This window comes from Crocodylus porosus, unplaced genomic scaffold (genome assembly GCF_001723895.1).
Source record: "Crocodylus porosus isolate Cpor-Errol unplaced genomic scaffold, CroPor_comp1, whole genome shotgun sequence".
Taxonomy (NCBI): domain Eukaryota; kingdom Metazoa; phylum Chordata; order Crocodylia; family Crocodylidae; genus Crocodylus; species Crocodylus porosus.
In genome coordinates this window covers 16,218,700-16,242,095 of record NW_017728913.1, presented here as the reverse complement: position 1 = coordinate 16,242,095, position 23,396 = coordinate 16,218,700, and the positions used below count along the sequence as shown (strand labels likewise).

General features: G+C 39.6%; 1 protein-coding gene across 15 annotated transcripts in view; it reads right to left on the bottom strand.

Moving 5' to 3' along the window:
- Positions 1-23,396, bottom strand: part of RAPGEF2 (Rap guanine nucleotide exchange factor 2) — a 295,940-nt gene that overhangs the window by 43,176 nt on the left and 229,368 nt on the right. For all 15 annotated transcript variants that reach the window (XM_019534546.1, XM_019534555.1, XM_019534550.1 and 12 more), the window contains 6 exons: positions 19,448-19,579; positions 8,546-8,723; positions 5,023-5,159; positions 4,025-4,183; positions 2,475-2,627; positions 1,969-2,133 (listed from right to left, as the gene is read on the bottom strand). In XM_019534546.1, coding sequence (XP_019390091.1) covers positions 1,969-2,133; positions 2,475-2,627; positions 4,025-4,183; positions 5,023-5,159; positions 8,546-8,723; positions 19,448-19,579 — 924 coding nt within the window. The remainder of the gene's footprint in view (positions 1-1,968; positions 2,134-2,474; positions 2,628-4,024; positions 4,184-5,022; positions 5,160-8,545; positions 8,724-19,447; positions 19,580-23,396) is intronic.

The following is a 23,396-nucleotide window of genomic DNA, read 5'->3' as shown; positions in this document are numbered from 1 at the left end:
AAATAGGCCTTAACATGAGTTGGAGCTGTATGGTTTATTATGTTAAGGATCCACAGATTAAAAAGCTTCCAAGTAGGTCCCTATTCATCTTGAAAAGCAAGCAGAACTAGAGTAATTGCTCAAATTCATAACATTGAAACTAATTAACTATTTTAGGCTTTTGAGCTATTTTAGGAGTTACTAAAGTTTAGATAATTGTACATAATGTGCTGAAACTCCTAAGCACAATGAGGTAGGGTAGGATAGAATTTTATTCTTGTTTTCTGAGATTTATTTTTCAAATAAGTCAGATGCGCCAATATTACTTCAACATTTCCTGAAATGTTGTATATATAACACACTAAAGTTTTGAGTGAACAAAACCCAGTATTCGTAAGTAGTAAAATAAAATGTTCACTAAACTTACATAGTCAAAGAATCAAAGGTTTAATTGTATTTTTTATTTTAAAGCTATTGTACATAAGGATTATTACTTGGACACTTTTGTAATTCAGGTGCTCCTTAAATTTTCTGCTTGGAGTGTTAGACTTCATATAGTAGCAGTATATTAATTATTAGATAAGAATGGACAAGTTTCCAGGCCAAAATTGAAATTGTGTTATAAAATGTCATTGTATAATATGTAATAAGGGGCTTTCTATTAAATTGATTTCTATTTGTTTATTATAAGCAATTTAAATTTTAAAATATAAGATTACAGAAGAAATAACTAGGATTTCTGTAACTGAAAAAAAAAAAAATCAACCTTCCTCTTATAAGTAAGAGAAAACTAAGAGAAAAAAGGTAAAGAATAAGAACAAGAGAAAAGCAAAGATGCTTTTTACATACAGAAAGACTAGTACTGAAAGAAACTACAGTGATATAGGTTTCATTATCAACATGACCACAGAGGCTGCGAATTACTGACATGCAAGTAGGACACGTCACAGAAAAAGTTATATGCTGACGGACTGAAAAATTGTGATGTGTTATCTACCCACATGTTAAAACTATCATGGGATAATTTCAGGGCTGATCCACCATTTTTATTCAGGGATAAACTAGTTTAGTATCTGACATGTTATGGAATAATTGCATGCACAAATACAGATTTTCACAGGGATAGTACGTTGAACAACAACACCACAAACATATCCATCAGCAAAATTCTAAAGTTAAGAGCTACAACAATAGATGTTTGTTGAAAGGCAGGCTAACTAGTCACATTTTGAACACTTGTGAATTAAGCAATATTTCTTTTAACTAATTTGCAGAAATGGATATAAATTTGCAAAAGCTTCAGCCTAAAACCAACACAGGCAACTTCAACCCTATCAATTGGGAAAGGTATAAGCAAACTAAAGTCAGGGTTTTATAAGGTAAAGTGCTATATAACTTTAACAGACACTGCCACACATCCTGTCAACAACGGGATATGTTAGCCCTGATTCTCATGTCACACCATTACCTCTAAATAGAGGCTCCTGTCTTTAGCACTGTGCAAAGTGAACCAAGAATCAGCCTGGTGTTTATTTTTTCCTTTAAATTTACCTTTAAGAAAATAATTATTAGTAGAAAGTGTTTACCAAATTGCTTTAACCATTGTTGTGCACAGAAAATAAGGAACTGTCACAAACTTAACCCCTAAACTATCACAGAATTATATATTAAATTGAAATGTTAGAGTCTTTTAGAAAGCTAATTCGTACTTCTATTACCTAAGCATTTTACGTATTGGAGTTAATTCAAGCATGAGTGCTTGAATGTGATCAAATAAGTCCTTTTGCCTCTACCTTACAGAGAAAAAAAAATGGAGTGGCATTAAGTGATTAAAAGAAACGAAAACCACTTGTTTGCCTAACAGATCTCCAGCCAGACAGCTGACAAGTCTCTGATTCTCAAAAACTGAGCCAGAATACAAGTTCTTAATAGTTTATATTTTAATGCAAGTGATAAGTCAGTTTCAGATAGTAAATTTTTCCCCCAAACCTTGTCCCTGAGGCTAGGGTCATTGAACCACTCCAACAACTTCTTGCCCACATCCATTGGGCTGGAAAGAAAGGTCCGGTAGGTCAACAGGAAATCCTCTATAAATGTTGGATCCACCACAGAGTGCTCTTCTACCAAATGCATTGTGAGCCTTTCAGCTGTTCCCTATAACAAATAAAGGATTAGTAATTAATGTACATAAATATCTCCTTATTTGCCTCACACAAGTATGATGCACTAAATACAGTGCATTATTTCTAAGCCTATCTAGTTACAGGTCTCCTACATAATAAACTGAAGACATACAAGTGATCACCAATAAGAAGGTTAATAAACTTTGGTAAAATACAAAAATTCTCAAAAGTTAGCAATTCTTTGCTTTGCATCTAATTTTAAATATAAAAACTAAAAACATATACATTAATTATCTGTGCCCTTGCTCATCAATGAAGGTTCTCTATGAATCAACAGAGCGTCTGGGCGGATGGAATGTTTTGTTTTTTTACCTTGATGACAATGTGACCCTTCCTCGTTCCAGTGCGATCCAGCTCTCTGTGCTCCTTCACCATAACAATCTCTCCCTCCTCCTCTACCTTCTGCATGTTCTTTTCCACTTGATTGAGGATGCGGCAATAATCTTGCTGGGCTATGCATACAAACTGAAAAGCATCATCAAGCAGAGATATTAAAAGATACAGAATCTTTAAAAAGGCTGTCTGGATTTACAATACATGTACTTTATTTTTTATGGCAGGTGACTAACTTCTCAACCTTAGTGGATCAAATTTACCTTTCCATAAGTTCAACTAGAATAAACCATTAAACAAAAAATGGTGATAAATTCCTCACTGATTTTTGGTTTAGAAGAGCGTCAAGACTTAAGATGATTGAATTCAAGGTGACTTAATATTGGCACAGAAGTTTTCATATATTGTATTTCCCGATTTGCTGATCCCCAGAAAAAAGATAATTCAGAAATATTCTTCATGGCAACACCATGGTTTTGGTCCTCTCTGGGGCTCAATAAGCTAATTTTCACTTTATATTCTTGGAACAGATATATTAAGTCAACCATTAAGAGAACTTTAACATTAACATATTAATTTAGGTTACAAAGAAATTAATATTCCTTAGATAAAACAACTGAGTTTCCCTTTGCCATCACACAGCATTTTAAAGAAAGCTGTTGCCATTATGAAAAATTAAATTACTGTTTAACTGAAATTAATTTACAACTGGAACAGAAGTAATAAAAAATGCTACACACACACTAAATGGCACTACTATTCCACTTGGATGATTCAAGTAATGTGACTACTCCCTATATTTTGCTCTTAGAAATATCAGATTGCATCTATTCTGTACTTTTTTCATGTCATAGATTTCATAGACATTAGGGCTGGAAGGGACCTCGGGAGATCATCGAGATATCCGATATGAAAAAATTATTTGAACCTTATCATTGAAAACATAAGAATACAATTAATGAAGAATGAACTGTAATTTTTAAAGAAGCAGAATTTGTCATTAGGATTATTAGCAAAACATAAGGGTACTGATAAGTGATAATATCCTGCTCCTTCCCTCCACCTTTTTCCCATGATTCATCCTAAGACACAGCATCTTTGAGATGCGCTGTCTTTGAGGGGAAAAATAAAAGGTTAGATATCTGTTCTTTAATGTAGTTCAAAATAAATGTAGTCCTTATCCCTCCAATGCCTTTACATAACAGTGTCACATCTCCAGAATACTGTACTAATAGGACCACTCTACTGTATTTCACCTTGATCAATGAACCTCTTAGAAATGTGCTAAAAATGTCATCCCAATCAAGTGCAAATGTTATCTATGCATTCATTTAAAGATAAGGTAGACTGATATTTTTTTTAATATACATTGGGGAGAAAATATCCTGGTTAAAATTACTGTGTAATAAACCTAAAAGCACAATCCCAAGAGCTTTTTTTCCCATAATAAGACAGGTACACTTGTAGTGATAGCAGTCCATACATTTGTAACTGTGCTTTGCAGACGCATGCTGAGCAAAATGCTTTACCTGGCAGTCATCCACTTTGGTTCGCATCACTCCCTTCATGTATTCCTTGTCTAGAGTAGGAGAAACACCAAAACTGTTTCCCATACACAGTATTTCTGTTCTTCCATCAGGATATGTCACTTCTACAGAGCCATTCAAAATAACTGACCAGGAATCCAGCTACAAAATTAATCAGTGCAAGGTAAATGAAAAGAACAGCCACCTGAGACTAAGTCACGTAACATTCTTGTGTGGCAATTATTTTTTTTTCTTTTTTCTGAGAATTTTTTTTTAATTAATAAGAAAGGAGGAAGACTACTTCATTTTGATGGAGATGTGATATTTAGCCTTTAATAAGTAAGTTCAGAATGTTTAAAAATGTCTATCACAATGGAGAAAAATGGTTCTATATAAAATATTAAAGTAAGCTTGAAATCGTAGCAGATGGACAAGAACTGTATTTGTATATTGGACAATCCATGATTAAGGCATACCAGTTTCCATAAGAAAGTCATATGGATAGTATCATGCTAGGCTGCTTTTTAATCCTCAGGTTGAATGAGTGGGGAAACCCATCTTCTAGTGCAGGGGTGGGCAAAAACGCAGCCTGCCAGGCCATTCTATCTTGCCCGCGGGGCCCCTAAAAAATTTAGAAAATTAATAATTATCTGCCCTTGGCTGCCTGTCATGCAGCCCTCAATGGCTTGCCAAAACTCAGTAAACAGCCCTCTGCCCAAAATAATTGCCCACCCCTGTACTAGTGGGTTACTTAGAAACAGCCCCACAGTGGGGCTCAGCTCGTGACCTTAATAATTTCTGGGTGCTTTAACAAAATAGAAAACAATTTATAACTGAATACAAGTCAACACAATACAAAGCAACAGAGAGCAAGCATACAAGTTATTTGCTTGCTCAGTGCTACATTTAAGCTATTAGAAAGGAATCTTTTATTCTTGTTAGATGCGTCTCCAGATTCCGTGATATTTGCTAAAGAGCAAGTTCAAATACGTTCCACTGACCTCTTCCCCATCATTTAGTACTATGGTTCCTGCTCTCTCCACAACTGCAAATACCATCACAGCACAGAGTTCTCTCCTCACTGACATAGTCATGTTGGCAAAAGCAGGCAATTGATGCATGAATTCCAATAGTTGTTCTGAAGGATAAAAAAGCCCACTGAGTTATACATGTCAAAAAAACAAAGCTCAGTAAAGACAGCTCTTCAGAAAGATAGATGCCTTAGGGTTAAATTAAAACACTGCACAATCCTCTCTGTATACTGACAAATAATGTACAGAGGTCTGCTGTAATTACAGGGTATTTTGTAGGCACAGACTGGCTTGTTATATCATCAATAGAAAATCTACCAATAAAAGCCAGCATAATGAAAGAACTGTAATGTAACCAAGTGCTTTGAATATATTCAATGGATTCTCAATGACTGCATAGAGCCACTGCAGTAATTAAAACCATATTGGGCTCTTTTAATGGACATAAAATATATTTTAAAATGAAAAATAAATATATTTTGGTATCAATGTCCTATACTGAAGCTGGCTACAGCTTAGATCCAATCTAAAAAGAATATAAGCACTAAAATAAAGCTATATAAGTAGTCACATTTAAAATATATTAAGTTATTACACTGAACAGACTTTACAAAAAAGGCAAATCCACAGCCACTACTTCTCAGTTTAGTTTTTACAGCTCCACCACACAGCATTTCAAATCTGTTGCCCACAGTCCTCCTGGGAGCAGAAGTAACAAGAGGTAAAGTCCTCAGCTTGTTCTTTATTTACTGGTGTGGGTGGGGGGGAGGCAGAAAGCACTGCCCCACTCTCCTTCCAGGCCAGTCTGGAGAGGGGAGCAGCAGTGCATAGTCCCTAGCATAGGGCAGTTAACACTGCTCTCAGACTGGGGTCAGGGGGAGCACTCAAGAATTTGTTCTTATGAGGAGAACTCTCTCGCAAAGGAGATATTCCAGTTTTATTCCCTGCAATATCTTCTCATGGAAAGGGCATGTTCCGCCTCCGCCCCCCCCCCCCCCCGGGGGACACTGAACACAAAATGTTAATTTTGTCATATCTACCAGGAGAAAGGTAGTTCTCCCAGTAGAAATGTAACACCACTGTGTGGTCTAAGAGTCAAGATATTTTCTGCATTACTGGTGATGAAATACAAGCCAAAAAAGAACTACCCACTGATTTTCACATCCCAAAATGAGTTGGAGGCTTAATGATCAAAAAACTTATTTTGCTACAAAAGTTAAAAAGCAATCAAAGATTCAGAATGGGGACGAGTGGAAACCTCCATTTGGAACTTGCTGCTTTTTTTACATTAGCATATATATTGACATGCCTTTTAAAACCTGAGTAGATGCTCATCAATACACAGGCTGTAAGGTTCAATGGCATTCAAATAAAAACCATGCTTCATTAATAAAAAATACACAAACACATGGAAATCCTGTTTTTAACTTGAAACACAACAGTATTACAATCCATAGCGTTTTCTTCACTGTTTATATTGCTGTAGACAGTGAATTAATCCAAGGCTTTTAACCTCCCCTTTTCAGTCTGCAGAAATTTTTGTCACACACAGGTCCTGATGTCAAATTACAAGCTAGTCTCTAAGACAGTGAACTTGCACGTTATATTTAAACCATACTAAAGTTGTGGAATGTAAAACATAGAATGTGCCATGAGCAGTCACATGTTAAGGATTAGTACCGTTTCTTGCCAGCACATTTCTGACTTGCTGATGAACAGGGGGGCTGGTGAGCAGGGGTGCAACTAAGAGCCAGGACACAGAGGTTCAATTCTTGCTCTTTGTAGGGAGGCACAGGGAGCTGAGTAATGCATGGCATTTGGGGAGGATGTTAAATCACGTTAAAAATGCCCATGCTGTCTAACTTTGTTCATCCAGGTGCAGCCCTTACACTTAGATATGGTATCAGTGCTCAGAAATCAATCTAAATCCGTAACAGTACAGAAGTTCCACACACGCAGAATGGTCTAAAAGTGGTGGAACCTAGTCTAAAATAGTCCTGGATCAATGTACACTCAAATTTAATTGATCTGGTTAAACTGGTGCATGGAACTTCAGTAAAGTTACCTGCACAGCCCCAAGGCTGAGAAAGCCCAACCATTGGTCCCAGTCCCAAGACTTCATTTTTTGTACAACCCTAGTGGCACGGCACCCCACCCCACCCCACCCCCATTAACCAGCCAAGTCCCTCCAACCCCCACCCTGCAAGCCACTCCAGGTGTCAGACTGATCAGCAGTCACCACTGCAGGATGGGGGTATAAAGTTCCCTTGGGAGGTAGGGGGGCAAAAATAGCTTCTGGTCCCCCTCCTGCAGACCCTACAAGCCCTCCTGATCCCATCAAACTCTCCCAGACTTCATCAGCACCCCCATAGACCCTGTCTACCTCCCAATCACTCCCAAAGATCCCGCCTCCCCTCCACTGATCTATCCTGTGGATCCCACTTGCCTGCTAATCCTCCCACAGACACCAGATGCTTCCCCCCCCATTGCTCCCATGGATGTTGCCTGCCTCCCCACCGCCCTGATTGCTCCTGTGGACCCCTGATCCCCCCAAGCCTACTTGCCCCCCTGTCCCTCCAACTCTCCCCCCATTAGCCTTCCCTCATCCCAACTCACCTTAGATCAGGTGGTCACTAAACACAATCTAACCTCCCCCTAGCTTCCTCAGATGTCTGCACTGAGCCCATGGTGGAGGACTCCAAATAGCTCATTTTATTTCCATTGGTCAGACTGAAGTTACCCGAACATAAGCTAGGCATCACGGTCCAGAATTAACCCGCATCTGATGTGGCATAACTTTGAGACCCTCAGAAAGCATTTACCACAAATTAGATTTAATATGCAGATACTCACATTTTAAGTGCACTTACTATGGTTTAAGCATAATGTGCAACTCCACTTTTAGTTGCAACAGGATAGCACTTTAAGTATCCATGAATACCTCAACATTTACTTTCCTTTTTTTTCCTTTCTTTTTCATTTATGTGGAATAAAATATATACTAAACAAGGAATTTAACAGATTGAGGTAAATTAAGTCTAAGTATACTCATAAAGAAAGAGAGCACAACTTGCTATGTTTATAACCCTGTGCTACACATAAACACATGAATACCTGCTTCTCTTACAAAAAAATTCTATTTTAGGTTAATAGCACTTCGTATTATTATAAATTTAATTAGAAAAAAAATATGCTTAACATGTTAGTGGAGTACCAATTTAAAATTAACTAAGTTCCTTTGTTAACACTTCCAGTTTCATATCTGTTATTGTTACCATACTTATTTATTCCAGTCATTCAAAAGTAAATTGCAAAAATCAATTGATGCTGTAAACAATTTACTGAATTATTTCACACACACACAGCTGTTAAAAGAAGAGTGCTCTACTCAGTTTTAGGATTGAAAAATGCCAGCTAAAACACATTAAATAGCATTAGATGGTCTAAGACTTGATTTTCTATTGTCCTCTTCAAGGTTTCATAAAAAACTTACCAATATCATCATCTGTCCTGTCTATTGGGTCTTTTTCTAGGCAATCTCTAACAATATCTCTGCTCATAAGAGGGTCTGATGCCCTCTCAATGTCTTCTTCATCATCATCATCTTCTGAATCCACTGCTGTCTCAGGTAACCCACTTAGGTCCATATCACCAGCCTCACTTTCAGTGGCCTAGATATGCACACAAATTGTTAAAAATAAAATACCCCAACATATTCTGTACATAAAAATATAGAAACAAAATGAATTTTACTATGGAGAAGATCAATTATTCAATACTGCATGCCACACTAATTTCTAATTTTTTCCTTCATTGTATTTCAAACAAGAAAGTCAGTATTAGGAACAAAACATGTTTAGAAACATTTATGCTTAGTTTGTACAAAGCATTCATAGTTAAATACATGATGAGTGACTTTTTAGGTTATGAGACTAAAAGGAGAAAGGCATCTGTATTTTCAGAGGGACAAATATTTATATCCACTAGATCAGTCTCTTGGGAAAATAACTGAACACTTAAACTATTAAATAAAACATACTTGAGACCACTGGCAGATTTTAGTGGTTTAATTGTTTGTGCACTGAACTTTGTCGCAGGGGCACTCTGGTGCCCTGCCCCTATGAAGAGATACAGGTGCCGGTTGCCAGGGCAACCACAGTTGGTCAGCTGACCAGAAGGGGGCAGGGCCTGACATCTATAAAGGTGATCCAGGCTGAGACCAGGGAAGCAGTTCCCCTCTGGCAGCTGAGGAAGAAGGAGCTCTGTGGGAGCAAGCAGAGTAGGGAAGCCGGGTGGCCTGAGCAGCTTCTGGTCAAGGATACCAGGTGGAGGAAGCCCTGGTAGGGAGCTGAATGAGGGTTAGACAGGTTGCTTAGAGTTTATGTTGTAGCCCAGGGGCTTGAGTTTTCTATTTTTAGTTTTATACAACCGGAGGACCGGGTGAGGCTATAAGGGGTTGGAGGAGGCCTCATAGGAGTTCCCCAGCAGCGTGGGGGTTCCTGGTGCCAGAGAGGGCACAGCAGTCTAGTGCCAGAGAGGGCACAGTAGTCAGGGGGCGCACCGACCCCAACCCTGAGAGGGGAGTTTGGTGGACTAGGGGCCAGGTAAGGCCAAGGCCACCTGAGCCCAATTGTGGGAAGCCCCCAGTGGGGCACAGGACCCAGAAAAGGGGTCTAGGGGCCAGGTAAGGCCGAGGCCGCCTAACCCCAATTGTGGCAAGGCCCCAGTGCGGGCGTGAGCACGAGACAGGCCCCAGTGCGGGCGTGAGCGCGAGCCCCAGAGAGGGGGCAAGTGCAGAGAGGAAGCCCCGGGGAGGGGGCGAGCACAGAGAGAGGTGGGCCTGGAGGACGTCCGCAAGGGCGCGGGCAATAGTTAGTTTGACCCAACAACGTCCGGTACACCTGAGAGGCTTGGGGCATGGTATAAGGGGAGGTAGGAGCCACGCATAGCCCATAAGGCTGGGGTGCACCAGGTCACTCCATACAGAACAGGGGCCAGGATAAACAAGAGCACCGTGTCCAAGGGGACAAAAGGCAGCCTCCATTATAAAATTAGATAACAAAGACGTGGGCGGGTGAGAATGAGGGTGCTTGATCACTAACTTGGCACGGTAGGGGGCACCAGGAGAGATCACGGCTGCTCCTAGGCCCCCGCGCCATGACAAACTTAAATATACAATGGGATCTGAATAATTTTATCCTGGACTCCCCCCCCAAAAAATCATGAATCCTGTCATGCCATATCTTCAAGATCTAGCATGGCATGATGTGCAACTTCAGAAGTCTAGGATAAAATTCCTCAGATTCCATTATATACCTGGACCTTTACATTCACATTGTATAGCCTGGCGTCAGTCACTGTGGGCAGCATCAGGCTGCATGGCACAGCTTTAGAGGTGCCCAAATGTGGCAAGTCAGGTACCAGCAAGTTAAAGCTGCACCTTCCTGCCCCATAATGGGAGCACCCTGTGCAACGACAAATTTAAAGCTGCACCATGCTGCCATATATTCAAGTTGATGCATGATAAATTTAATGTAGAGCATCTATATGGATGGTTTGCCTTTTTTAACATGTCATTAACCCATTGCGCACGTGGCATGTTATAATTTATCATGCAATTAACACATTAATCACATGGTTAATGTGATATTTGCCAGGGGCCTAAGACATCCAAAATTATGTGTTTGCATCTTTCTATGACCATGGTAAATGATGCCGTCATTAAACACGCTGGTATCAAGCACTTACACTAAATTAATCCTAAAGAATGAAGGATCTACCAGCTGTTTACATAAGGACTACATAATAGAAACTGACAGAATGGTACAGCAAAGATGCTTATTTATTTATAAGTATAAAGATACAAGAATTCATAGTTGTGGGGAAAATGTCAAGTCATTGCTGTTGCACCACAAAGGGAGTACACAGAATATCCACCAAATTTAAATCTGCTTTAGACAGCATGGAAATTAATAAAAATCCAGCCAACACGTTGTTTGGGTCATTCTAATAGTACCTTGAGGTAAATGCATTTTAATCATCCAATTTTAAGATCAAATATTTAATAAATCCCACAAACAGATCTGTCATCTCAGATAAAGGTGCTTTTCTGCAGCCCTTGATTTAATGCCACAGCACCTGCCAAGCCCTCCCTATCACAGTTTACAAGGAAATCCAAGCTTCTCATGAAAACATTCTCTGTCTGAAACTGTCTCCCAAGTCAGGTCTCAGTGCTCTAAAGAAGGGTCCATTTCAGAGTTTCTGGAAGTAAGCAGCACAGTCAAGTGCATTTTTATCATACTGTACTACATGGGACACAGGAACTATAATAGCTGTGATTCTCAAAATCTCCTTCATGTAAGCAACAGCGCTTATGCTAAAAAGAACTGGGGCAACTATCCAAAGAGGAGCAAGAAGGAAGTCATAAGCTTGTCAAAGAAAAAATGAGCATAATCTTCTGCTCTTTTAGGACTACGTATAGATGACTTCAATTACTGCAGTATTGACATAAGCTCAACCTCTTTTGGCAGTATATGATACACATGTGAAAACAGAACCTAGGTCAATATCTCATATTCCAAGATATTTACTTTAGTAACCCCCAGAAATGGCACCCTTTTTAAGAGCAGAAGAAAGCCGGGCAGTTCAACAGATTATTACACAATTCTGTAGGAAACTACAGTTCTGAATGTGTTGGCTCAGGTGAATTTGCCCATTACTAATTCCCTGGTTCTTTCTGGAAATCATCTTATTGTTATCATGTATTATTTCCACAGAAAACAAAAAAGGTCAAGTTTCTCAAAAAGCATCATGGCTCACATGGATATTAATACCTAAACTAAACTTGTATTCAAACACACCGATAAATACAAGACTAAATACATGCACTGTCATAACAGCAACAGGTTTCAACTCTCAAGCAAAAGTAACATAAAACATACAATGCTTCACAGCTCACTATTGGTTCTTTTTGTTATCCTAAGACTGAATTTTGTTAAATGATTTTTTTGCCCAGCTTTCTAGCTTCATACCACCTGCAATTGTAGATACCACATATAATGGTAACAAACTGAGCTTCAATGTAATAAGTGCCTGAGTGGTTTTAAGATAATTTTAAACCTATTTGGCAGAAAATGTTAAGCTTTTTTAAAAACAATAAATATTTATCTGAAAGTAAGCATAAATGAGAGCCCTAGATTTGGAGATGCATACCAACTAAAACTCAGCGATTCCTAAATAATTTTTTAAAACAATTACCTTTTAAAGTAGTTTCACAACCTAAAGCTAGAGACAAATGCTAAAAAGTTACCAAAGAACCAGAAGCAACATCAAAACCTGTGATGGCAGGTTTTCTGGAGCTGAATCCCATCCCTAGTTGAAATCATGGGTAGACAAACAAGCAGCAGCATCACAAAAAGCAGGGCTATCAGTCCTAATTTAATTATCTGTGATCACCATGAGCAAATAATTGACTCTGACTTTTGCAGCTAATGAAACCCTTAAGTTTAGATGTATAGGGTAAGTATTGCTTCCTGCAGCTAGAACTCAAAGCTGCTCTATGAGGCAATAGATCTCTCACAATCACAACAGGAATAACTCTGCTTTAGTCAATGGAGTTACTGTGCTCTATAAACCAGAGAAAAATATTTTTAAATGGCCTTTTGACTTAATACTAGACTTTTTAAATTAGCCATATATGGTGTCAACATATTGCATATGAATCCTGTTAAAAGAAGTGGCACTTTTGACCAACATTTAATGATTATTGTCAGTTATCTGGAATGTAGCGATACCCAAAGACTTAAGAAGTCAGGATGATCATATTGTCAAAAAAGCTGCCAGGCCCTTAGTAAAAAGGCTAGCACATCCTAAACACACCGTACAGTCTAATGCCATCACAAAGCTTAATAAAGATAACATGCATAAAAACAGGGCTTTCATACTGACAGCCTGCTGACTGCATCCAGCCCACAAAGGGTTAATGTGTGGCCCACAGGCTCCAGCTGCCAGTTCCCTCATTGCTTTGGCTGCTGTGATGGCAGCTGGGGTCTCTGGAGTAGGACAGCACAGAGGGACACCTGGTAAGTTAGGTACCTGCCTGGCAACACCAACAGGGAGAAGGGGAGGCACTTGTGCTACCTGGTCAGTAGCAGCAGATTTTGGAAGGGGGAAGGAAGAGGAGGAAAGGGAGCCAGAAAATATCCTCCTACATGATGCTGGCAGCAGGGGGGCTCAAGTTACTCAAGTAGCAGCAGCAAGGAGGAATTGCCCCCATGGTGGTGACAGCAGGGGGACTGCACAGAGGCAGCAGGGGTCCCAGGCAGCCTGACACCAGTGAGCCATGTGAGGCATGTGACCCCCACCATGTGAAGTTGGACAGCCCTGCCATAAAACATTAGTGTTTAACCATCCACCTTCCAATCTACTGTAAATGTGAAAAACTGTACCAGATAAGAGGATATTAGCTTTTAGATGAGTTAGAAGGTTGCTATAATCTATTTAATAACAAACAACAGTTACAAACATGAAATCAATGTTTTTCCTTAATCTGAGCTTCCAAGACCAAGCAGTTTTTGAGGTGCATTAAAAAGGACCCAAAACCGGTCTTTCTACTCTATTCAGTGAATATCACAGAAAGGTCTCTTCACAATCATCTTCAGTATTATAAAGAGTGAAAGGGAAGATTTAGGTTTTTGGGTTTTTTGTGGGTTTTTTTGTTTTTTTTTTTTTAACTGCTCTACTGATACCAAGACCACGTGGCATTATTTTCTGGGGGATAAATGGGTTTCATATATGCAGTGTCCAGTGACCCCTGGAAAGGAGGGCGAAAAACCAGGGCCTTGACAAGCAGTCAACCATTGCTAGAATGTCTGCTCTCACAAATGAAAATAGTATCCTTTCCCCACCCGTAATTCTTAAGTCAATTACTCCCATCATATGAATCACAGGAAAAGTTTGGAGTTAAGTCAATGGCAAATTCCACTGACATTAAGGATTTCACCCCATGATTGTAAAGAAAAATAGGCCACACAGGCCTTTCCATAGTGCATTGTGTAAGTTGTGTTTTGGTGAACAGCATGGCAGTATAAGACAGACTGGTTGGAAGGCTACAATTTCTAGGCTATCACTATCAATTTACTATGAAAAACATTACAAAGGCTTTATGCAAATTGTAAATTAGAGGATGAATTTCTTTCTCCATTTATTTGCCAAGCATGGTCATTCATACTATCCAATACCCTTAACTTCTAGTCTAAACTTTCAATATATTCAAGTATTATTTACACACTTGTAATCATGTAATTTATAGTACAACAGAGGAGTAGGCACGTTTAACTGTGTGCTTAACTTACAGATGGACTGTCTTCAGGATATGAAACAATACAACTCAAAAACACTAGCCTAGCCTCCAGCTGTCTAATTGCCAAATTGGCTTTTTGAGTAGCACAACTAATCATTCACTGACATGAACTGCACATAAACACCAATTCTGAGGGTATGTCTGCATTGTAGACTGTAGTGTAATGCAGAGATACCTAAGCTAGCTGTAAAATAAGCTAGCTCAGGTTCTGGAAGTGGAGTAGCTGCAGTAGCACAGAGCTCAGCTTGGTCTAATTTACCCAAAGTAGTACCAGAGTTAGAAGAGGCATTTTTACACTACACTGAAGTATGCAGTCAGGACAACCCCAGACAGCATCAAAGGTCAATCTGTTATTTTAATATCTGCAAGTAACAGTTTTAAATGGTACTTTTTATTAGTATATTACAAAAACAAGGAGTGCACCAAGGTGCACACTGGTACATTGATTTAAATGATGTTAAGGTTTTTGTTCTACTGGAAAAACAACTTTTGTGGGGAAGATGGGTATGAAATGCAGCTCGTTTTCCTTTAAAAGTCACTAGAGCAAGACCACATCTTGAAAACTTCCAATGGGTATGTGTATCCGAGAGGTTCCTGGAAAGGATGTTAGCAGTTTCCTTTACTGATCCAGAATATTTGGAGCAGACACCAGAGGGCATGTCAGGCTGACTGGAAGCCATGCAGTCTTATTACAGGATATAGCAAAGAAAGACTGGCAAAGGAAAAGGCTAAAATAACAATTTCCATCACCTAAAAATGAGAAAAGGAATAAACATAGCACTCTCACCAATCCAATTTTCTTCACTGCCAAACTGGGCTCATCAGTTTGCAGTAGTTTAAATGATAGGTGTCCAAACAGGAAGCAGGTACTGTATGCAAGAAGGCCATTTTTCAAAGTAAAAAAGAGGCAGGGTGGACATTATTGTATGTATGTGCTCATGTGTGCCAAGAACAATCACTTAATATATCCAGCCTCCTTATCCTCTCCAAAGAGCAATATGAAATGGCATGTCACTTTATAAACCTACTTCCTAAACTCAAATATGAAAAAATAATATTAAACGGTCTTATTCAAAGGTACTTCAATGTTTTCTCTTCATCTGATAGGGTTGAAGAAAGGATTTTTCATATTTTATCTTGGCAAGTAATTCTTGTCCTAAATGAATTCATCTCTCATGTGCAGCACTCAACATACAAATTTAGTTACAACATTAATATTTAAACAGAAATATTCTCAGATCAATGCTGAAAGCATCTAAAGATTCAGCTTCATGATTAATTCAGAAATCAAAAAGGTCTCTGCATCTATTTTCATGGCAAACAGCTGTTCTTAAGGCCGCACCATGAAAAGCTTACTATACAGAAAACTCAGAGCTAACAGTTAACTGAGAAAATGATACACCATAAACTCAAATGTGTAAAGGGTTAGTTAATAATCTCTTTCAAAATTTAACAAGAGAAAAGCTTGTATTGATTTCTATGACACTTGTGAAACAGGTCACTTGAAGCCAATAATCTTTCTAATCAGTTCTTCCCATAATTAACTTTGACCTAATGAATAGATCCATGCAACTAAAAGAAAATTTCCATTTTGTATGTGGGCATTAACCCCAAGTAACAAACTATGCTGATAATTTAATACCCAAGATTTGTCAAAGCCCAAGTTTACACAGATGTGTATTTTAGTTTTCAAAGTTTGTTTTTAAATAAAAAGAAACAGGAGAAGCTTAAAAGGAAAGGTACTTTAGACAAAGACAGCTTCTATTAATATCTCAGTGTTGACCATAACTATTCAGTAATTGATATGACCACAGAGAATTTCCAAAGGCAAAAAAGTGCTAGCAATTTTCAAAACTTAATATGCATCTATTGCAGCAAGACACTGATTTATCTTGTGGTAAACAAAAGATGAGAGATTAATGATGTACAATGTCAGTTCACTCATAACATACACACTGTTCAATAAGATATGAATAATTGTAGTTTTCAGGTTAGTGACAATAATGACAATATTTACTTTAAGATACCCCAAAATGACAATGTACTCTCAACTAGTGGCTTTAAAGTTTAAATTTAAAAACTGGCTGCTTGCAGCCATTTAAAAAAAAAACAACAAACAAAAAACCCCCAAAACTTCACTTTACCAGAAGCAGCAGCACATTAGTTCAATCCGGCTCCGCAGCGTCTGTATAGATTGGGCACTTCAGCAGGGCTTTTTGGTGCTTTATCTAAAGCTGATTTAGTCAGTTATTAGATAAAAGCGCTAAAACCCACCCATTAAAGCGCCCAATCCATACAGATGGTGAGCGAGCCGAGTCAAATTAACATGCTGCTGTTTTTGATAAAACGTGGTTTTTTGTGTTTTGTTTTTTTAACATCTGCAAGCATGCACTGGACTCAGAGCAGGAGTGTACCTAGTTTAAGTAAAGTGCCGTTTCTGTATTTTTTTTTTTTTAACATCTGTAACCACCCTGTATAGCTATGGACTATCATGTGCATATTTAAAGTGGTTTCTTGAATAAGAAGTTTTTAAAACTTCCTCTATCCTATGCAGTACACGTAATGGTTTTTATGTGAAGGGTTTTGGTTATATGTGGGAATGAGTTCTTTGTTTTTTTGTGTTTAATTTCAGAAATCTAAACAAAGATAATCAGTATTATTTACAAAAAAAATCTTAAAAGTATTGATTGGGATTTTCAAAGCAGCCCAGAGGTAGCAGTGCTAGAAGGCCTTCTGGTTCACCTCAAAGTCCTCACTATGTTCTATATAACGGAGATTACATTTCTATATACTAAACTTCATCATGTATGAATTCGTTGCAAAATTAAACAATAACAGAGGCTATTCCTCTGTAGCTGCTTTGAATGTTGTAGTCTACAACATACATTATGGGGAGGAACATTAAAAAACAAAAAGCAAAGTCTTGCTTCCTCTTTGGATAGTTTAAAACCAATGACACTTTTCCCAGGTAGAAACTTGTACCAGATCTTCTTAAAATCTCTCTGCAGTGTAGAAACTGACACCACTGCACACCATAACTGCCACTTGCAACCACTTGTATTTGCATAATATCAATGAAATATAGGTCTGGAGGCTTGTTGCAAGGCTGCTGACCTATATTTCATTGATATTATGCAAATATAGTTTCTAAAGCACTTTAGGAAAAAACCCTATTTTTAAATTTATTTTAAATACTTTTTAAATGAATGATTAACACTAAGATGGTACACTTCCCCAAACACCCGCCATAAACCTAAATCCTAACCATTCCCTTAGGCCAGGGCTACATCACAGAGTTTTGCTGGCAGTTCTTTGCATAACTATGTCCTAAATCTTTCAGACTGTTAAAATTTGAAAACTTCTGATCTTACATTTAAGCATGCTGATGGTGATGATCTAACTCTTGTAGGTTTTTCAGCTGTAGAACAAAAGGCTATACAAAGAGGTAAGCACTCATTTGAGGAAAACAAGGCAAAGGGAAGTGAAGCAGCTTACTCAATGGCATCAAAACGGCCATAAAAAGAGCTCAGATCTCCCAAGTTCCACACGGCCTCTTTATGATGAAACATCAAATCACCACTTTCCTTCAATACTACCAATTACAAATAGAGTCAACCGAAAGTGATACAGAAGAGCTTTGTAACAGTCCTTTTCTCTAGATTTCTGTCAAGTGGCTTTGAGAGTGACAAGCATTAAGTAATGCTGTCATTGAACAAGTGGGACTTGTGGGACAAGTATGTCAGGCTGTAACAAGTGGGCGTCCCGGGGCCGTTCTCAATGTAAGCCCGCCCACTTGCTCCTGGGCAAACCACCCGCCCACCTCGCCTGACATGCCTTGATGTAAATGATTACCAGATGTTAATCAGGTGGGAGGCTGCCCTTTACCTGCCCTGGTGACAAGGCAAAGGCCTATGTACACAATTCCAACCTTCCCTTATGTCCCATGTCTCACAGATGTTTCATGGCCTAGCACCTGGCCTTATCACAATTCAATATACACATGCTCAGGGCCCCCAGGTGCCACACTGGGCCCCATGCTCCATCTCTGGGCCTACTAGCTCCACCTCCACGCTCCGAGCCCTGTCCTCAGGTTCCTAGACTCTCTCTGGCTCCAAGTTCTGTCCTCAAGCTCCAAACCCTGTCCCCAGGCTCCAAGCCCCTCCCTGGACCCCAGGTCCCCTCACATTAGGCTCCAAGCCCCTCACTATGGGACTAGGACTCCAAGCTCCATCCCCCCTGGAGCCTACCTCCTGGCTCCCTAATGCGGCCTCAGACTCCACTGAGAGTCTGGGCGCTCCCACAGGTCCCTCCTCCTGCTGACCTCAGCTCTGTCTCAGTACTTGCAGTGAGCCTGGGCTTCCTCTGCGATGACCAACTACCCACCAGGGATGTGGGGTCTGGGGTTAGAAGATGCCTCATACTCACCACAGGGAGTCCTACTGGCCCACTATTCCCAGCAGGGTACAGTTTTCTGTTGTACTCAGGACAAGGAACCTCCTGCCGTCCCCAGTAGCTCCTCCCTTACCTCCGAGTTGTACTGAGCAGTAGCTCAGCCAGTGATGTCTCTCCAGGTTCCTGGCAGCACACTGCTGCCCCAGCTGTTCAGAGCCCATCCCTTATATATAATAGCTGGGCCCTGTTCCCCAGTCAGGCAGCACTGCCTCATTGGGATACCAGCCAGCTGTGGGCTGCCTGGTTTTTGCCCATACCTCTGAGAGTAACAGAGCACGGGTGCCTTGTTACACAGGCTCATTAGATTACTAATGCTGTTTAACATGCAAGCAGTAGACTAGTAAGTAATGGATAAAGAGTTCATATTGCTGCATTTTCAAACAAAAGCAATGTTTTCTTGAAATGTATTGGTACTTGTGCTGTTCTACTGGATGGATGTTGAGAAAAAAAGAAAGTGTGCATTCAGTACCTGGCACAAATTAACTCAGTTCATACAATTGCTTTTATGGGTTGTCATTTTGGATTTCAGAAATATTTATATGGAGAAAATGGAAGGATCAGTAGGGTAGAAAACAATCCTACCTGGTAGATATCAGAAAGGCTGCTGCTTCCCGAATCACTAGTGATGCTACATCCTGAATGACTAGATGAAACGTGGGTCACCTGTGGGTGGAGACTGTCAGTAAGGTGCAGTTTTGTAAAATCTGCAGGAAGCTATAGACGGAGTAGAAAAAGCATCATTACAATTTGAATCAGGTATACCACACAACACGCATTTAAATTGTTAATGCCGCACTTTAATCCCTGACAATAATATGAGCCCTACAAAATGTATTAGGAAGCCCTAGGGGTTTGAGGATGCAGCTTACAAGCTTAAGTTTTATGTTTTTTAAACAAAATAATCATAAATGCTGAAAGACTCTTGTTCCAGATGTAACACAAGATACAATAAATATACTTCAGAACACTGATATCCATAATGCGCTTTAATCTATTGCTCTGATTAGATATGACTAAAGTATATAAGAATCTTTTGCTTATGGTAAATTTTAATTGGAAGTATTTCTCATTGAATCAGATACTGTACTCCATAGCATTCAATAGTACAAATTCACAAACAGGATGCCCCTTTTCTACCCAAAATCAGTACTTTGGAATGCATGTATTAAGTGGAAACGCCATTTTTTTGCCCAGGACAGAAACACCCTGATTTGATTCCTGCTCCACAATGCAGCTGAGAGTCAATGACCCATGAGTGGGTGACTAAGTTAATGGTCCATTGCTCTTTGCTTCATATTATGTTAATCATCTCTCCTTTTTAATGGTCATTCCACTAATCAACCTAACCTTTCTTGGAGTAATTTTGCTGTCTGCTAGGGCTTCTGATCTCTTCTACTCTATTCTATTCTGGTCTCTTCTATTTCACAGCTCTTTAGCTATTTTCAAGATCATAGGTTCATCCAAGGAGACCAGTCTTCAGCAGTAGCTAAGGTTTTAGTTAGTCAAGAAAAGGAGTGCGAGTCAGCTGAAGATTAGGCTCTGTCTCTGCTCCCTGCAGCTGTAACCCCGGGGGTGGAGGGGGGGAGGATTCTTCATAATGGCTTTGAAAAACAAGGTGCGTATTATATTTCTGGGTGTGTAACGTGAGAAAACATGGTATCCGACCAAAGCCCTAGCATAAAAAGATATCTAGAATTTTAGAATTTACACATTTTGTTATTATTTATTCAGTGCAGTTTAACTGACACTTTGTATATATATACACACACAGACAGACAATTTATTAGGAGGATAACAGATAATTAAAGCATAATAGTGTCTATCAAACTCGGGACACATTTTTATGTAAGTGCTAATATTACGGAGGTATTATAGTACTTCTATATTTAAGTTAAAACTGCAGGTAGGAATGGATTACAAATATCTTACGCACCATAACATTTACCAGTTTCTGATTTAGTTTCTATATTTTGAATTCTACCTCCTAGAGGACTACTGAATTTGGCTTTTTTTTTTTTTTTTAGAATATTTACTGACTTTTGCTAAGGGATATCAAAGATGGATTCGACAAAGGGATAACAGGTGCTGTGCTTGTAGACCTACAACCCAAACATATCAGTGATATGTGGCAGTCAAACACTGAAACCTACTTGCCAAAGTCTACAATATGATGCATGACTACCACCTAGTGTAGATAATCCAATTTATTTTGAAGAATAGATGTTTTACATACAACTGTGCAAGAAATGGAGCCACTGCAGATGACAATGAAATAGCCTCCCAAAGGATAGCATGCTAGCACTGATACTTTTTAACATGTATACCAATGACTAATCCATACAGGTTAATATGAGGAGCTTCATATATGCTGATGATCAATGCATCATGACACAAATGAAGGACTTTATTACTGTTGAGAATAGACTGAAATGCACACTGAGCAAACTTTCAGATTACTACAGTAAGAACCAGCCATGCCAACCCAACCAAGACGCAGGTCACAGCTTTTCGCCTATACTATAGAGAAGCCAAGAGGAAATTAAATATCAGTTGGGATGCAATCCCACTCACTAATCATCAAATCCTGTATACTTGGGAGTTACACTAGACTGAACATTTACCTTTAAAGACTAAAGGGAAAGTCAGTGTCTACAACAACATACGGTGCAAGTTGGTCACCTCAAAGCGAGGAGCAAACTCAGCTACAGTATGAACCACTACTGCTGCCTTGTGTTAGTCCACCGCAGAGTACACACGTCCACATGGGAAAGATCGGTTCGTGCTGAGAAACTAGACCCAGTTCTAAACGACAGCTGTTGTGAAGTAACAGGATGTCTAAAGTCAACACCAAAGGATAGCCTGTACTTACTGGCTGGCATTACATTACCTAATATCAGAAGAAAGATAGCAAGCAAAAAGAAAGATCACAGCCGATGGAAGACCCCAGGCAGAAATTCCCTTTTATGGTCACAAAGTAGCTAAATGGCTTAAAATGCAAAAGAGTGATGTGATCAGTGTTACACAGCTGGACACAACGACGGACAGGGCATGACCAAAGTTATATAAAGAAAGATTACGAGCAATAAGGTGCTCCGAAATGGAACTGGAACCCCAAGAAGGCTTTTCAAGAAGGACGGATCTGGATTGGCCAACATGGTGATGCCTGAATTGCCTGCTCATGCAAACTGGAAGATCAGAAATAAAACGTGATCAAATGGGGCTACTCTAATGACATGAATATAGGCAAGTGCGGAGAAATGCAACACTATGGGGCGCATATTCATTTGCCAACTCCTTGGTGAGACCTATATCAAGGAGGACCTTGCTGCAGCAACAGAAAGAGCCATTGCTTGTGCATGATTCTGGGAAAACATCTAGTGTATGACAAGGTCATGAGAAGCAGCAGTTAAGGCATTAGCATTTAAATCTTACTACTTTTATTTATTTCAGTTGAACTAAACAATCACAGTTCCATAAACTTCAAATTTTTCAAACACGTGTCCTTATGTAATTTGCATAATGACTGCTTTTGACTTTTAAATGTTAATCATGTTTCTCTAAGTTATTTTGTTGGGAAAAGGGGATTGCTGCATCTGATGGGTTCTAACACCTGATCTTTACGAAATTTAGAACAGTAATTTTAGTAAGGTTCCTTACTAAGTATTACTATTTTGAATGATACCAAGATTAGCAGACAGAACCCCTCAGATGTAGTAACTACCTTTATTTTAACAAAATCACATACAGCACTTTATACAACATAATTTCTAAAAGCCAAACAAAACCTGGACAAAGGAGAAGAGAGGGATATCATATTTTTGGACTTCAAGAAAGCCTTTGACCTGGTGTCCCATGATGTCCTCATAGAAAAATAGAAGAATTTAAGTCTAGACAATTTCATGGTCTGATGGCTGGGGAACTACTTCTGTGGACGGACCCAGAGTGATAGTTGATGGAACTGAATCAACTCGGCACACTGTAACCAGTGGTGTCCCCCAAGGCTCTGTTCTCAGACCTTTACTCTTCAATTCTACTCTAATATTATAAAAGCCTAAGTCTGTCTGTAATGCTTTATTTACACTCTGACTGGCTTGTGGAAACAGCCAATCAGAATGCTCCAAATATGGGGGAGTGCCGCCATGATTCCAAAGCCACGCCAAGGGCTGGACAGAGGGAAGGGGAAGTGCTGGCCTCAGCTCCCCCACCCCACTCCCTGCAAGAGGCAGAACAGCGGCAGCATGGGGCATTAGGTGTCAGGACTCTAACCCAGTCCCCTCCCATCAGTCCCTCCCCCATCATTCTTGATGGGCAATCGGCTAGCATACATATAAAAGCCTTAGTCTGTCTGCTGTAATGATTTATTTGCACTCTGATTGGCTGCGAATGTGTGGGGTGGGGGCGAATGCATACCTCTGCCTCCACTTGCCCCACCACCCCACGACGGAAGGGGTTGAGGGGCCAGGCCAGTGCAGCTGGTCTGCAACCCCCTGTTCCATCAAGGAGTCAGCAGTAGCAGCAGCAGCAGCGATGC